Below are 14,699 nucleotides of genomic sequence, written 5' to 3' on the forward strand. Positions count from 1 at the left end.
ACTTGTTAGATGGCCTTTTTCTTGATTTTAAGAAGCTGCAAACGCCTCATTGACATCCATTTCCACTTTTTACTTTCACTCATCCCGTCTCTACATTAACAATTAGCATTTTGGATATGAAATATTATAAACAAAAGATCATTTAGACATCAATTAAATATTTACATAAGCATTCCAAAACAAGAATACAATGGATAAGAATTCCATCAGAGCATGCTTTACTACTCAATGTTTCTGTATTGTTTATCTTGGCCTTCACATATCTCATGCAAGCATCATATACTTATCTTTTCTTCTAAGCATAGTACACTCAAACCCCAAAGCCTTCCCAATCTGCCTCTGCACATGATTAGCCATATCAAACCTGCTACAATCACCTGCTCTAACTCTGCTAGTATCAACCTTCTCCAGAAATTCCAATTCATAACAAGCATGAGGATTCATGAGAAAATAAAAGGGATCCATCCACTTGTTCCCGCTGACAGTGGTGGCATAGAACATGCTGACATGAAGATCGATGGCAACAGGCACAACAATGTCGGTGAGCTCAGTAAACAGGGGGCTGAACCTCAATAGATACGGCTCTCTGCAAGTAGTTCCCTCCGCGCACACCACCAAATCCTCTCCTCGGCTCAAAATTCCTTCCATTCTCTTCCTATCCTCTTCCAGATTTCTCGTCAGCCAGTTGATCTTGATGGGTGAAATAATTGCAGAGAATTGGCTGAGGCCATATGATACAGATGCGGTTTTTCTGTTCAGAGCGAGGGAGATGACGTTCGGATCTAGGAGAGTTTTGTGGTTGCAGATGTAAAGTTGACCGAATAATTGCAGAGAATTGGCTGAGGCCATATGATACCGATGAGGCTTTTCTGTTCAGAGCGAGGGAGATCACGTTGGGATCCAGGAGAGTTTTGTGGTTGCAGATGTAAAGCTGACCGATTGAGTTTTGGGGCCGAGGGGATGAAGATGGCGCGGCTCCTCTTACCTTCCACGTAATGCCGGTTGCTGCTAGAGGAATTGTACTATAAAATAACAGACCTGCTGCTATTGCAAGTCTGAGAACTGATAGCAGAATCCCAAATGGCAGCCACATGAATATGGCTATGGAGTTGATTGGATCTGGTCTGATGGCAAGCCTGCCGTCATGGAAGATCAATGGCTTTGGGTATTTTTCTCTTGGAACCTGCTTCTTGTTTCTCTTCTCTGCTTCTCCCACGAGGTATATTTCCTGATGATTGTTATAAGGAAAATTAACTCCTTGCAAAATGATTTATTAGATTACTTGGAAATGCAAAATATATGCACTGCATTAATCTTCTATTTTTTTGTTCTAGTTAGACATGATTGGTTTTTGGAATAAGACCTTTATGTTCCTATTTAAATTATCCCTATACATGTAGCTGATAAAAGAAGAGGTACTTACATACATACCACTCATTTTCTATCTATTTACATATGTAACACTGAAATTTTTTACTTTCATGTGCAAGTAAGGTTATATGAAGTTTTGTTAGTGGCATTTATGTAAATCTTACTAAAAATATTACATCTCTAAATGATCCTCCTATTTTAGCTGTATTAGTTTTATATGAACCTAGTCTATTAAAAGGAAATGTGCATACATACATATCACAGAATTCATATTTGTTTGCATATTTCACACTTAAAATTTGATATTAACATTTACAATATTTTTATGTTTTTTTTTATTTTTTAAATTTAATAATAATGATAATTTTTTTGTGATATTAAAGATTTGAGTGATATGCATGCAAATATGAAAATTTAGGGGTTGTTTATGTAAATATGTAAAATTGTGTGTTATGTATGCTTCCGTTTATATTTTCTTTCAAGCAATGTTGTTGTTTCAAACAGTCATCATAGTTCTATTTGGAGAACTGTTTTCTTGCTATTTTCTAGAAATTTCCGTGATCAGAAATTATTTTTTTTCATCATAGCTTTTCAAGAAGTATAAAGGATAATAAAAGAGAAAACAAATCATCATGAATAAAATGAGCGTGCATTAAGGGATAATGCTTAACTCTAATGTTGCAGTGCTAAGCGAATTTTATATTCTTATGTGCCCCAAATTCTGTTTATATAGTTCAAAGGCAGTCATCCCATGCAATGCATTCTATATATATGATAAAGGCAAATTATTTCAGCATTAATGTAATTGTTGAGAGTTTATAACTAAAGTTTATACTTTTATATTATGCCATAAAAGTAGAATTTTTGTGTAAAGAATGTCATGTTACAATGATCTATTTATGGTGGCGCAGGAGTTTGCTAAAGGAAGAAAACAATGCAGGGGCAAATTAAGGAATCACTGGCGACGTTTCTGACTCTGTGGTGGTGTCAGACGTAAATTACAAGCCGCAATGCGCCCGTGATTTTCAACTGCATTAGGCAAAAGTGCAAAATAAACACACCCTAAAAGTGGAACTTTTAAGTTCTCCTTTTGCTTTTTCCCTGTAGGATTTAAGGGATGTGTGGTTTGGTAATTCATTGTTTTAATAAGAGTTTCAATAAATAAAGGAAAATTTTACATACATGTCACACAGCTCATGTAAGATTGCAATTAGATCAGCCTAATATGTTAGTGTAAGGTGTGTCATGTTCAAGATGAAAACCTAATTGAGCGATCAAGACATGAGAAATGTAAGACTTGAGCGCAGCGATAGCTCGGCGGACCGACTAAAAGCATTCTTAGCTCACCGGCCCATAAATCCTGAGACTCAGACGCTTATCACAGCACACATTATTTAATAAGGAGATATAAAATAATATATAGTAAAGGTAAAGTGAAAAGGCAAGGGCTTGACTGACCAAAAAATTTCATTTGTCATCAAAAAGGAACTTACAAATTTTCTAACATTCTTCTTACAAGTGTTAAACAAAAAAATCTCTACTAAGTAAAATTGCATAAGAAAATTGTGAGCAGTAATAAATTTGATGACCTATTGCCGTATTGATCACTCTTGTCCCCCATCCTTCGAGTCGGATATCAGTGCGGAAAACTTCCCCATATCAGTCCATTAAATTGAAACTAGTTAAGCCTTTATCAGATGGCCAATGCTAAAGGAGTCACCATCTCTGAACTTCTCTATGAGAAGAGCCACCTAAGCCTGATGGGAGTAGAGCTTGGAAAAAACTCATCAAGAGTCTTCTTTATTGACATTCGTTCTTTCATGATTCAGTTTCTCTTGAATCAATTTCTCTCTTGAGTAGTTGAAATAGCTCCAAGTAACTTCGTTAGAAAGTTCTGCTTCAAAAGAGCCTATTCAAATATGAGAGACTATATCACACCAGCTATCATGGAGGCATATCGAGCCACTATAGATGAGTTATAATACTAGTCTATTTGGAGGCTCACAGTACAAACTTACCATCCAAGTTTATGCTCACCTTTTGTTCCTTGTCTTGCATCGAGATCCACTTGAACGAGGGTCCCTTGTGAATTTTTAAAGACGACACAAAAGGCTATTCAATTGAGTCGGCCACTGGACTTTCCACTCGTAGTGATGTTCTTCCTTATAGCTGATTGACCTGGTCTGATATAGCTATATAACGTGTTCTAATGGCGGCCTCGTTGAGAGGTCTCCTTGAGGAGATCCAACTCAGCCCACTAGGAACAAGGTGGCTAGCCTCACCCTTCTTGAATAGCTTGATGAATGTTGGAGTGGCCGACTGAGGGCTGGCATGCCCTACTTCTTATTTTCCTACCAAAGCCTTGCCCTTGCGATGGCTCAACTCCACACAACTTATTATCCTCTTGATGTTCTACTGCTACACGCCTGAAAGACTTACAATCAAGAGAGAACTTCTCAATGAGATTTAGCTCATATGTTGTGATTCTTTGAAAAATAAAAGTCAAAGTATAAAAAGAATAAACAAGATCCGCACCTTTCAAGCTTTCAGACTCTCTATCCATAACCACCTTAGACATCAGTTGATTCATAGCTTTAGTAGTTTTAGAACAAACAATAGAGTGAGCCATCTTCTTAGCCTACTGAGCAGTCATCATTGCCTCCTTTTCTGCCTCAGGAGTGTCGATAACCTTCCAACCTTTATTGTTCAGCTCACTGAAGCCTTTTGGCTAGAACACTCTATTGATAAGTGATAACTCAAAGTATTGGTGGACCCATAACTTTTATTGCTTGATTTTGCTTTCCTCCAACAACACCCTAGTCGACACTTTCCTCTTCACTTTCGCCTTCCAGCTTCTAGTCCTTCACTTTATTTTTCATCCTTAGGAGCCAGAATTTGCTGACCGAAGAAAATTGGACAAGCTCATCTAGGCCAAGCTAGAATGAGAACAAATAGTTGAAGAGGCCAATGGACCACTAGATTCTCGACTGACGATAGAAAATGATGAAGTTCATATTGGTCACCAAAGAGTTGGGTTTAATCAAGCCAGAATGATGCCATAGTTTGCGAAGTGAAAATGCAAGGGCTTGATCGACCAAAAAATTTCATTTCTCATCAAAAAGTGACTTAACAAATATTCTAACATTCTTCTTACAAGTGTTAAACAAAAAAATCTCTTCTAAGTAAAATTGTATAAAAAAATTGAGAGTTGTTATAAATTTGACGACCAACTATCGTCTTGATCACTCTTGTCCCCCCTCCTTTGAGTCGGATATCAGTGTGGAAAATTTTCCCATATCAGTCCATTCAAGGGAAACTAGTTGAGCCTTTATCAGTTTGGCCAATGCTAATGGAGACCCCATCTCTGAACTCCTCTGTGAGAAGAGCCACCTGAGCCTCATGAGAGAGGGGCTTGGAAAAAACTCATCAGGAGTCTTATTTACTGACATTCATTCTTTCATGATTTAGTTTCTCTCTTGAGTAGTTGAAATAGCTCTGACTAACTTGGCTGAAAAGCTCTGCTTCAGAAAAGCCTATTCGATTATGAGAGGCCATATCACGCCAGCTGTCATGGAGGGGTATCGACCACTATAGATGAGATAGAATACTAGTCCGTTTGGAGGCTTACCAATTCAAACTTACCATCCAAGTTTATAATCACCTTTTGTTCTTCATCTTGCATCGAGATCCACTTGAATGATGGCCCCTGGTGAACTTTTAAAGACGACACAAAAGGTTATTCGCTTGAGTTGGTCACTGAAATTTCCCATCGCAGTGATGTTCTTCCTTGTAGTTGATTGACCTGGTCTGATCTAGCTCTATAGCGTGCTCCAATGACGGCTCCGTTGGGAGGTCTCCTTGAGAAGATCCAACTCAAGCCATTAGGAACAAGGTGGCTAGCCTCACCCCTCTTGTTCCCCTCCTTCGAGTTGGATATCAGTGTGGAAAACTTTCCCATATTAGTCCATTCAAAGGAAACTTGTTAAGCCTTTATCAGATGGCCAATGCTAAAGGAGATGCTATCTTTGAACTTCTCTGTGAGAAGAGCCACCTAAGCCTGATGGGAGGAGAGCTTTGAAAAAACTCATCAAGAGTCTTCTTTATTGACATTCGTCTTTCATGATTCAATTTCTCTCTTGAGTAGTTGAAATAGCTCCAAGTAACTTGGTTGGAAAGCTTTGCTTCAAAAGAGTCTATTCAAATATGAGAGACTATATCACGCCATCTATCATGGAGGGGTACCGAGCCACTATAGATGAGTTACAATACTAGTCTATTTGGAGGCTCACAGTACAAACTTACCATCCAAGTTTATGCTCACCTTTTGTTCCTTGTCTTGCATCGAGATCCACTTGAATGAGTGTCCCTTGTGAATTTTTAAAGATTACACAAAAGGCTATTCACTTGAGTCGGACACTGGACTTTCCCCTCGCAGTGATGTTCTTCCTTATTGTTGATTGACCTGGTTTGATATAGCTCTATAGTGTGCTCTAATGGCGGCCTCGTTGGGAGGTCTCCTTGAGGAGATCCAACTTAGGCCACTAGGAACAAGGTGGCTAGCCTCACCCTTCTTGAATAGCTTGATGAATGTTGGAGTGGCCGACTGAGGGGTGGCATGCCCCACTTCTTATCTTCCTACCAAAGCCTTGCCCTTGCGATGGCTCGACACCACACAACTTATTATCCTCTCTTATCCTCTTGATGTTCTACTGCTACACGCCTGAAAGACTTACAATCAATATAAAACTTCTCAATGAGATTTAGCTCATATGTTGTGATTCTTTGAAAAATAAAAGCCAAAGTATAAAAGAATAAACAAGATTTGTACCTTTCAAGCTTTCAGACTCTCTATCCATAACCACCTTAAACATCAGTTGATTCATAGATTTAGTAGTTTCAGAACAAACAATAGAGTGAGTCATCGTCTTAGCCTACTGAGCAGTCATCATTGCCTCCCTTTCTGCCTCAGGAGTGCCGATAACCTTCCAACTTTTATTGTTCAGCTCACTGAAGCCTTTTGGCTAGAACACTCTAATGATAAGTGATAACTCAAGGTATTGGTGGACCCATAACTTTTATCACTTGATTTTGCTAACCTCCAACAACACCCTAGTCGACACTTTCCTCTTCACTTTCACCTTCCAGCTTCTAGTCCTTCACTTTATTTTTCATTCTTACGAGCCAGAATTTGCTGACCGAAGAAAATTGGACAAGCTCGTCTAGGCCAAGCTAGAATGAAAACAAATAGCTGAAGAGGCCAATGGACCACGAGATTCTCGAATGGTGATAGAAAATGATAAAGTTCATATTGGTCACCATAGAGTTGGGTTTAATCAAGCCAGAATGATGCCATAGTTGGCGAAGTGAAAATGCAAGGGCTTGATCGGCCCAAAAATTTCATTTCTCATCAAAAAGTGACTTAACAAATATTCTAACATTCTTCTTACAAGTGTTAAACAAAAAAATCTCTTCTAAGTAAAATTGTATAAAAAAATTGAGAGTTGTTATAAATTTGACGACCAACTATCGTCTTGATCACTCTTGTCCCCCCTCCTTTGAGTCGGATATCAGTGTGGAAAATTTTCCCATATCAGTCCATTCAAGGGAAATTAGTTGAGCTTTTATCAGTTTGGCCAATGCTAATGGAGAGACCCCATCTCTGAACTTCTCTGTGAGAAGAGCCATCTGAGCCTCATGAGAGGAAAGCTTGGAAAAAACTTGTCAGGAGTCTTCTTTACTGACAATTGTTCTTTCATGATTTAGTTTCTCTCTTGAGTAGTTGAAATAGCTCTGACTAACTTGGTTGGAAAGCTCTGCTTCTTAAGAGCCTATTCGATTATGAGAGACCATATCACGCCAGCTGTCATGGAGGGGTATCAACCACTATAAATGAGATAGAATACTAGTCCGTTTGGAGGCTTACCAATACAAACTTACCATCCAAGTTTATAATCACCTTTTGTTCTTCATCTTGCATCGAGATCCACTTGAATGATGGCCCCTGGTGAACTTTTAAAGACGACACAAAAGGCTATTCGCTTGAGTTGGTCACTGAAATTTCCCATCGCAGTGATGTTCTTCCTTGTAGTTGATTGACCTGGTCTGATCTAGCTCTATATTGTGCTCCCATGACGGCTCCGTTAGGAGGTCTCCTTGAGAAGATCCAACTCAGGCCACTAGGAACAAGGTGGCTAGCCTCACCCCTCTTGTCCCCCTCCTTCGAGTCCTTCGAGTTGGATATCAGTGTGGAAAACTTTCCCATATTAGTCCATTCAAAGGAAACTTGTTAAGCCTTTATCAGATGGCCAATGCTAAAGGAGATGCTATCTTTGAACTTCTCTGTGAGAAGAGCCACCTAAGCCTGATGGGAGTAGAGCTTGGAAAAAACTCATCAAGAGTCTTCTTTACTGACATTCGTTCTTTCATGATTCAGTTTCTCTCTTGAGTAGTTGAAATAGCTCCAAGTAACTTGGTTGGAAAGCTTTGCTTTAGAAGAGCATATTCCAATATGAGAGATTATATCACGCCAGCTATCATGGAGGGGTACCAAGCCACTGTAGATGAGTTAGAATACTAGTCTATTTGGAGGCTTATCAGTACAAACTTACCATCCAAGTTTATGCACACCTTTTATTCCTTGTCTTGCATCGAGATCCACTTGAATGAGGGTCCCTTGTGAATTTTTAAAGACGACACAAAAGGCTATTCACTAGAGTCGGTCATTGGGCTTTCCCCTCGCAGTGATGTTCTTCCTTATAGCTGATTGACCTAGTCTGATCTAGCTTTATAGCGTGCTCCAATGGCGACCTCGTTGGGAGGTCTCCTTGAGGAGATCCAACTTAGGCAACTACAAACAAGGTGGCTAGCCTCACCCCTCTTGAATAGCTTGATGAATGTTGTAGTGGTCGACCAAAGGGTGGCAGACCCCCACTTCTTATTTTCTTACCAAAGCCTTGCCCTTGTGATGGCTCAACTCAACACAACTTATTATCCTCCTATTGTCTACTGCCACACACCCTCGAAATGTTGGCATCTCAATAAGAATTAGCTCATATGTTGTAATTCTTTGAAAAATAAAAGCCAAAGTATACAAATCATAAACAAAATCTGCACCTTTCAAGCTTTCAGATTCTCTAGACATAACCACCTTAGACATCAGTTGATTCATAGCTTTAGTAGTTTCAGAACAAACAATAGAGTGAGCCATCTTCTTAGCCTACCAAGCATTTATCATTGCCTCCCTTTCAGCCTCAGAGGTGTCGAAGACCTTCCAACCTTTTTTGGTCAGCTCACTGAAGCCTTTTGTCTAGAACACCCTATTGATAAGTGATAACTCAAGGTATTGGTGGACTGATAACTTTTATCGCTTGATTTTGTTGGCCTCCAACAACACCCTAGTCAACACTTTCCTCTTCACTTTCGATAAGGCTTCACTAGATAGGACCTTCCAGCTTTTAGTCCTTCACTTTATTTTTCATCCCTAGTAGCCATAATTTGTTGACCGAAGAAAATTGTACATATTGGTCTAGTAGATAACTTTATTTTTCACCCTCATCTAGGCCAACCTAGAATGAGAACAAACAGCTGAAGAGGCCAATGGACCACGAGATTCTCAACTGGCGATAGAAGATGATGAAGTTCATATTGGTCACCATAGAATTGGGTTTAATCAAAACCAAAATGATGCCGTTCATATTGGTCACCATAGAGTTGGGTTTAATCAAAACCAAAATGATGCTATAGCTGGTGAAGAAGTAAGACAAATCGAGATAGAGTGGCAATCAGAGACTAAATCAAAATTGATCTTTATAGAACAGACGGTCGGTACCATACAAAATAGAAGATCGATTAAACTCGTCGGTGACTCAGAGCTTGATGAGAGGGTCGAAGATGCAAGTCTCTTACAACAACTAAACTTTAGCTTGGGTCATCCAAGATTAGTCGCTCTGAGCAACCAATCCAAAATCTTCAAGAGAGTATCGACGAGCCTTTGATCGAGAACAAATAGATAGAAGATCGAGAGAATGAAAGGACAGAAAAAGTCAAAGGAGTCTGATCTCATAACCCTGTGCTCTTTTATATATATAGGGAAATAGAGGAAGTCTAACCATTGCACAGGGATAAAAATGGAACCCAAAAACCGTTTCCATAATGAACTGACAGTGGGATAATATCAACATAAGAAAATGACACAAAAATAATTTTATGCCAAAGAAGGCACCTAAAATTATAATAAAACACCCACAAATTAGTTTGAGATAAAATATTCTATAAGAGGATAAATCGCTGCTTTGACTGATACATACCCCAGTTGAACCAACCTCTTATACAAGATTTCCCCTCCAGACCTAAATTGAATCTGCTGATTTGACTCAACTTGATCCTGAAACATAAGGGTTTTCTTCCAGACACCGGACAACTCTACAAGAAGAGTCGTCGCCATCTCTTCTATTCTTTCCACCTTCTTCACATGAATTGATAGCTCACGCACCTCCTCATCATGTTAGATTGTTCACGATCAAGCAAAGGAGCTCTCAATTTTGTCCAGAAGACGGGCTAGAAAGCCAGGAGACGTTTTGAATCAGTTACTTTTTGTCTGCATCCTTCAGAGGGGGCGCCAGGTTGACCAACCCCACCATCCTCCCTTGAGATTCAACCCTCTTCACATGGTGCCTAGTTTGCTATCCTTGATGCCCCCAACCATATTTGCACATACGCTAATAAAAGCAATATCATCATCCGAGATTATCAAAATCAGGTCATATTCACCAAGGAGCGTCATAAAACAAAAAAATACTTTAGAAAAAGAAAAAATCCCACAAATATGATTGAAGCCCCTCTTACTTAAGAGTGGATTCCGCTGAGATATCATAATCGATGTAGCACCCTTACTAGCAGGCACTGAGGAAAGCAGCAGGAGGTCATTAGAAGCCATTTGAGCGAGAGGGTCAAACATATGGTCTTGTGCCCCAACCATAGGTTGGGCAATCAGATTGAAAGGTTGTTCGGCCGACTGAATGTTTTTCCACTTAGTGTTGACGACCGAATCAGACGATCCCAACTAATCTGATAGTCAAAGTATAAACTTCTTCTTTTTCACAACTTTCTTCTTCCTCTCACCTTCCAAGCAATTTCATCCTTTCAGTTTCCCGAAGGTGAAGAGAATCAGATCCTTGTTGGGAACATTACCATAGGATTTCAACAAGTTGTCCATTGCAACACTCGAAAGCCGACCAACTTAAATGATTAAAGACACAAAGCAAATTAGAAATTGAAGGAGTTTCATTATAATGTGTTTATAAGAACTAAAGGCACTATAATTAAGTGATTTCAATTATTGAATCATTAATTAAAGTTAAATGCAATTGAAAGCGGTCTACTTTTACATTAAATTATCTTATTTTTTTCACGTTGTCGCTGTCAAGAAGTAAATGAATTGGGAACTAAAATATATACATAAAAAATTGTTAGCACTAACCTGACGCATTATCAGGAGATTGTGTAACCTACTTAACCAACTAAGCGAAGCGATACAAACCAAGCCTACAAGGCCAAAATCAATCGGACCATGAGGTTGACAAAAAGATTACTGAATTATCCAAGCACGTGTCATTCTGCCAGAAATAAGATAAAAGAGCATTTGAGCCAACCGCTATAAGAAAGTCAACCAGATACAATAACATACCCTCCAGTAGAGTCGATTCAAATGAAGATCTGATTCCATAGTATCATGGACAACTTGAGGCTCTTCACCAAGGACCAATGGTTGCTAGCCACACTACATCAACTGATTAACCCATGTCGACAAAGTTTAGCCGATCAAGCTGATTCCATCGACTTGAAGTTAAAGCTTAGTCGGCCGAGAACAGCGGGATGATAAGCTCACACATGTAAAATATCATAAATACCCTAGTACAGATCCCTTCCAAATAAGGGCAAAAATGTAATATCATCCTTGTATCACTTCCTCTATAAATATGTGGAACATTTTATAAATAGGACAGAATTGTATAAGATTCATTTCTCCCTCTCTCTCTCTCCATCTCTTCTTATTTATACTCTATTCCTACGGCGTGACACACCGATAAACTTGGATTCAACAATATATAGAAATTGAGTGATATGTACGTAAATCTCCCTTCTAAATTTTACATCTCAGCGTAAAAAATCTCAATTTATATTAAGAAATTCAAGATCACCAATGTGCGGCCCAATTGCAACGATTCCGCCATTTTTGGAAGAAAAGTGGGTCCTAAGGCGGTTTTACATCACTTTGAGATGTTTAGGATTTGTTCTATTTATTTTATTTTATTTTTATTTATTTAATTTAATTTGAATCAAAATGTTTGATAAATTAAAATCTAAACCAACCCATAATATATATATACTTCATGGTTTACATATATATATATATATATATATATATATTAAAGTATAGGTGTTAGATATATAAACATATAGGAGTTGAGTCATATGTATGTAGATATTCCTTATTTTAAAAAAGGGATAAAACTAAATTAAAACATTAATTAGAATTTGGATATATTATGGGTTTTAAAACAAACTATAGTATAATTGTTAAAGTTTTGCTTACTTATAGCTATATTATCCTTCTTAAAATTATTAAATTATTTGATAATATTAAAAAAAAAAGATGATTGTTGAATATTGTACATTGATTATATGTTATTAAAGACTAATGAGCTTGACAATCTCCTTCCAAGTTTTAAGTTTTAGGAAGAGCATGACATGGAGTTTTAATGTAACTTATTATATTATCATAAAAATTTATTTTAATAATAAGATATACAAGTTTACTAAAATTTATTTTAATTCTCACATATTTAATTTTTTTAATCACATACCAAATGTGATGTTAAGAACAAATTTTATTATAGATGTTGATTGTACTTTATATGCTAACACTATCAACCTAAAGAGATAAATAGGGATTGATGGCTAACTCAATCAAGATTGTATGATTTTATCATCTCGTGTAGTCATATTGGAACCACTCTACAAATATTAGATTACCTAGAATTGTAACACCCTTAAATTTTGTATGTAGCTATGATTTGCTACCTCTTATTAGTTTTTTGAGTAGAAGGGGGGGTGAGTAGTATGTGAAATAATACTCCATCATAGGATGAAGATCAAAGTTTATCTTAATTAAAAATAACAGAAAGGTGAAAACATAATTAATAATGGTTCGAAGGTGTAATAATGTGGCTATCAATGGTTCAATACCATTCAAATTGATAGGAATTTGAAGTCCCAAAGCATCCCGGTGTATAATTAAAAGGATATGGGACATAATTAAGTCCAATTAAGAGGCATGCATGTCATTATTCAATCAACTATTTGAATGATGATTTGTCATACCCATAAAGGTAGTGCGATGCGCATGTAGTAGTGATAAGTTTTGATGTTATATGATATTTTAAAATAAATCATGGTCAATATTAGACATTTGAATTTGAAGACATACTCAATAATTGGTTCATTTCTTTGAAGGTAATTGAATTACTTGATAAACGACTTTTTTTATCATTGTTATGAGTTACGTTGAGAAGAGTTTAAAGGGCTAAGCTTGACTTCTATGTTAGAACTCATCATGATTAAAAGAGTTACCTTTAGCATAATTGATTGAATTTTTGTAATGTTTGAAATTAAGCTTACTCATGTAGGATGAAATAATAACTTACTAACTTAAAGTTGATTATAATTTGATATTTATGAACTTTATACAATCTTTTTGAATTTAGTAGGCATCATAATTTATATTTGAGAGGAATATCCATACTATTTGATAAATGCAAAGCTTATAAGAATTTGTTCCAGTGCAAATATAGGGCTTTATCATTCATACCTAAATATAATAAAAAACATTGGGTTGTGACTTACATTAATGTCATGATAGTGTATAGATGAGTCCTAAATCATTAAATTTGGTAAAGAAGATTAAAAAAAATGTGTGAATCATATATTTAGCATGAATTTATCATTGTGGTTTGTCTTAGATTAAGAGAAACACCAAAATGTTGGATGTTGTGCCTTAAGAGAGATGTTCTATGTTAACCCATTACAAGATTGTACCTTAAATGGTAAGAATGCCTACTGATGAGACATAAATCTATGAAAAATTCAGAATTTCAAATATAACTTAGAATTCTATGAGTGAGTAAGAAAAGATTTAAATGTCGTATGGGTTTGCTAGCTTTATGACAACTCTAACAAATTATTAGGTCTTACATTACTAGGAAGGCTTGAGGCCAAGAGCTTTATACATAACAAATTAGCTTAATTAGAGAAGTGACACCCTTATGGGGGAAGGCTAAATATAGAATAAAAAATTTTCCATGTAGGATATAGATGGCCCAGAGTATGATTTGGTTTAGGGTTTCTTACAATATAGTATGATGGAAAATGACAATAATAATAAGACTTACAAGTATAAATTTTTGGAAGCTTATGAATTTAATTTACATATTTGAAGTTTATGATTCTCAAGGTGCTATGTATATATGTGTGTTTATTTAGCTTATGAACTTCATACTGACACTATGATGTTAAAAATTTTTACGACTCTAAAAAATAATGAAACCAAGAAGTTCAGATTATTTTATCAAATTTCTTTGTAGGGTCAATCATAAGAAAATGTTTCCATTAAATACTTATATTCATCTCAAGTTTGGGTAGCTAAGAATTAGGTGATACTATGTAAATTATTGCATTTCATAGAACTTCTAATGCCTTCAATAATTCCTAGAATTTGGATTAAGTGTCCCTTTATTACATGAGAGTCTTCGTTAAAAAATTTTACGACTCTAAAAAACAACGAAACCAAGAAGTTCAGATTATTTTATCAAATTTCTTATGTAAGGTCAATCATAAGAAAATGTTTCCATTAAAAACTTACATGAATCTCAAGTTTGGGTTGCTAAGAATTAGGTGATTCTATGTAAATTATTGCATTTCATAGGACTTCTAATGCCTTCAATAATTCCTAGAATTTGAATTAAGTGTCCCTTTATTACATGAGAGTCTTAATCTTTTTCTATCCTTTTAGGAAGCTTATGTGATTGGTTCAATATATTAAGTATAAATTTGAAAATTGTAAAAATGTTATTTTTTGTTAATAAAAAATCTTATACTTTTAATATTTTTGGATATTGAGAGCATATTTTATGAATCCATTTATACAATTAAATATCATAAATACAAGTCTAATGCACATGCTACTTCAAGACATATGAATTTCATAACTATAAAGTATTGATGTTTCTACACTCAAAATAATTTCCTATATATATATATATATATATATA

The 14,699-nt window shown here is 36.3% G+C and overlaps 2 protein-coding genes across 2 annotated transcripts in view; one reads left to right on the forward strand and one right to left on the reverse strand.

Moving 5' to 3' along the window:
- LOC110020450 (putative pentatricopeptide repeat-containing protein At5g09950) overlaps positions 1-488 on the forward strand; it is a 52,699-nt gene extending 52,211 nt beyond the window's left edge. The window contains exon 3 of the mRNA XM_020718563.1: positions 412-488. The gene's annotated coding sequence lies outside the window, so the exon portion shown is untranslated. The remainder of the gene's footprint in view (positions 1-411) is intronic.
- The window catches only part of LOC110020494 (probable glycerol-3-phosphate acyltransferase 3), a 16,479-nt gene continuing 1,808 nt past the window's right edge, over positions 29-14,699 (reverse strand). The window contains exons 2-3 of the mRNA XM_020718621.1: positions 940-1,228; positions 29-821 (exon numbers count right to left, since the gene is read on the reverse strand). Of these exons, the coding sequence (XP_020574280.1) occupies positions 265-821; positions 940-1,228 (846 nt within the window). The 3' untranslated portion in view covers positions 29-264. The remainder of the gene's footprint in view (positions 822-939; positions 1,229-14,699) is intronic.

This window comes from Phalaenopsis equestris, unplaced genomic scaffold, assembly GCF_001263595.1.
Source record: "Phalaenopsis equestris unplaced genomic scaffold, ASM126359v1 Scaffold000002, whole genome shotgun sequence".
Taxonomy (NCBI): Eukaryota; Viridiplantae; Streptophyta; class Magnoliopsida; order Asparagales; family Orchidaceae; genus Phalaenopsis; species Phalaenopsis equestris.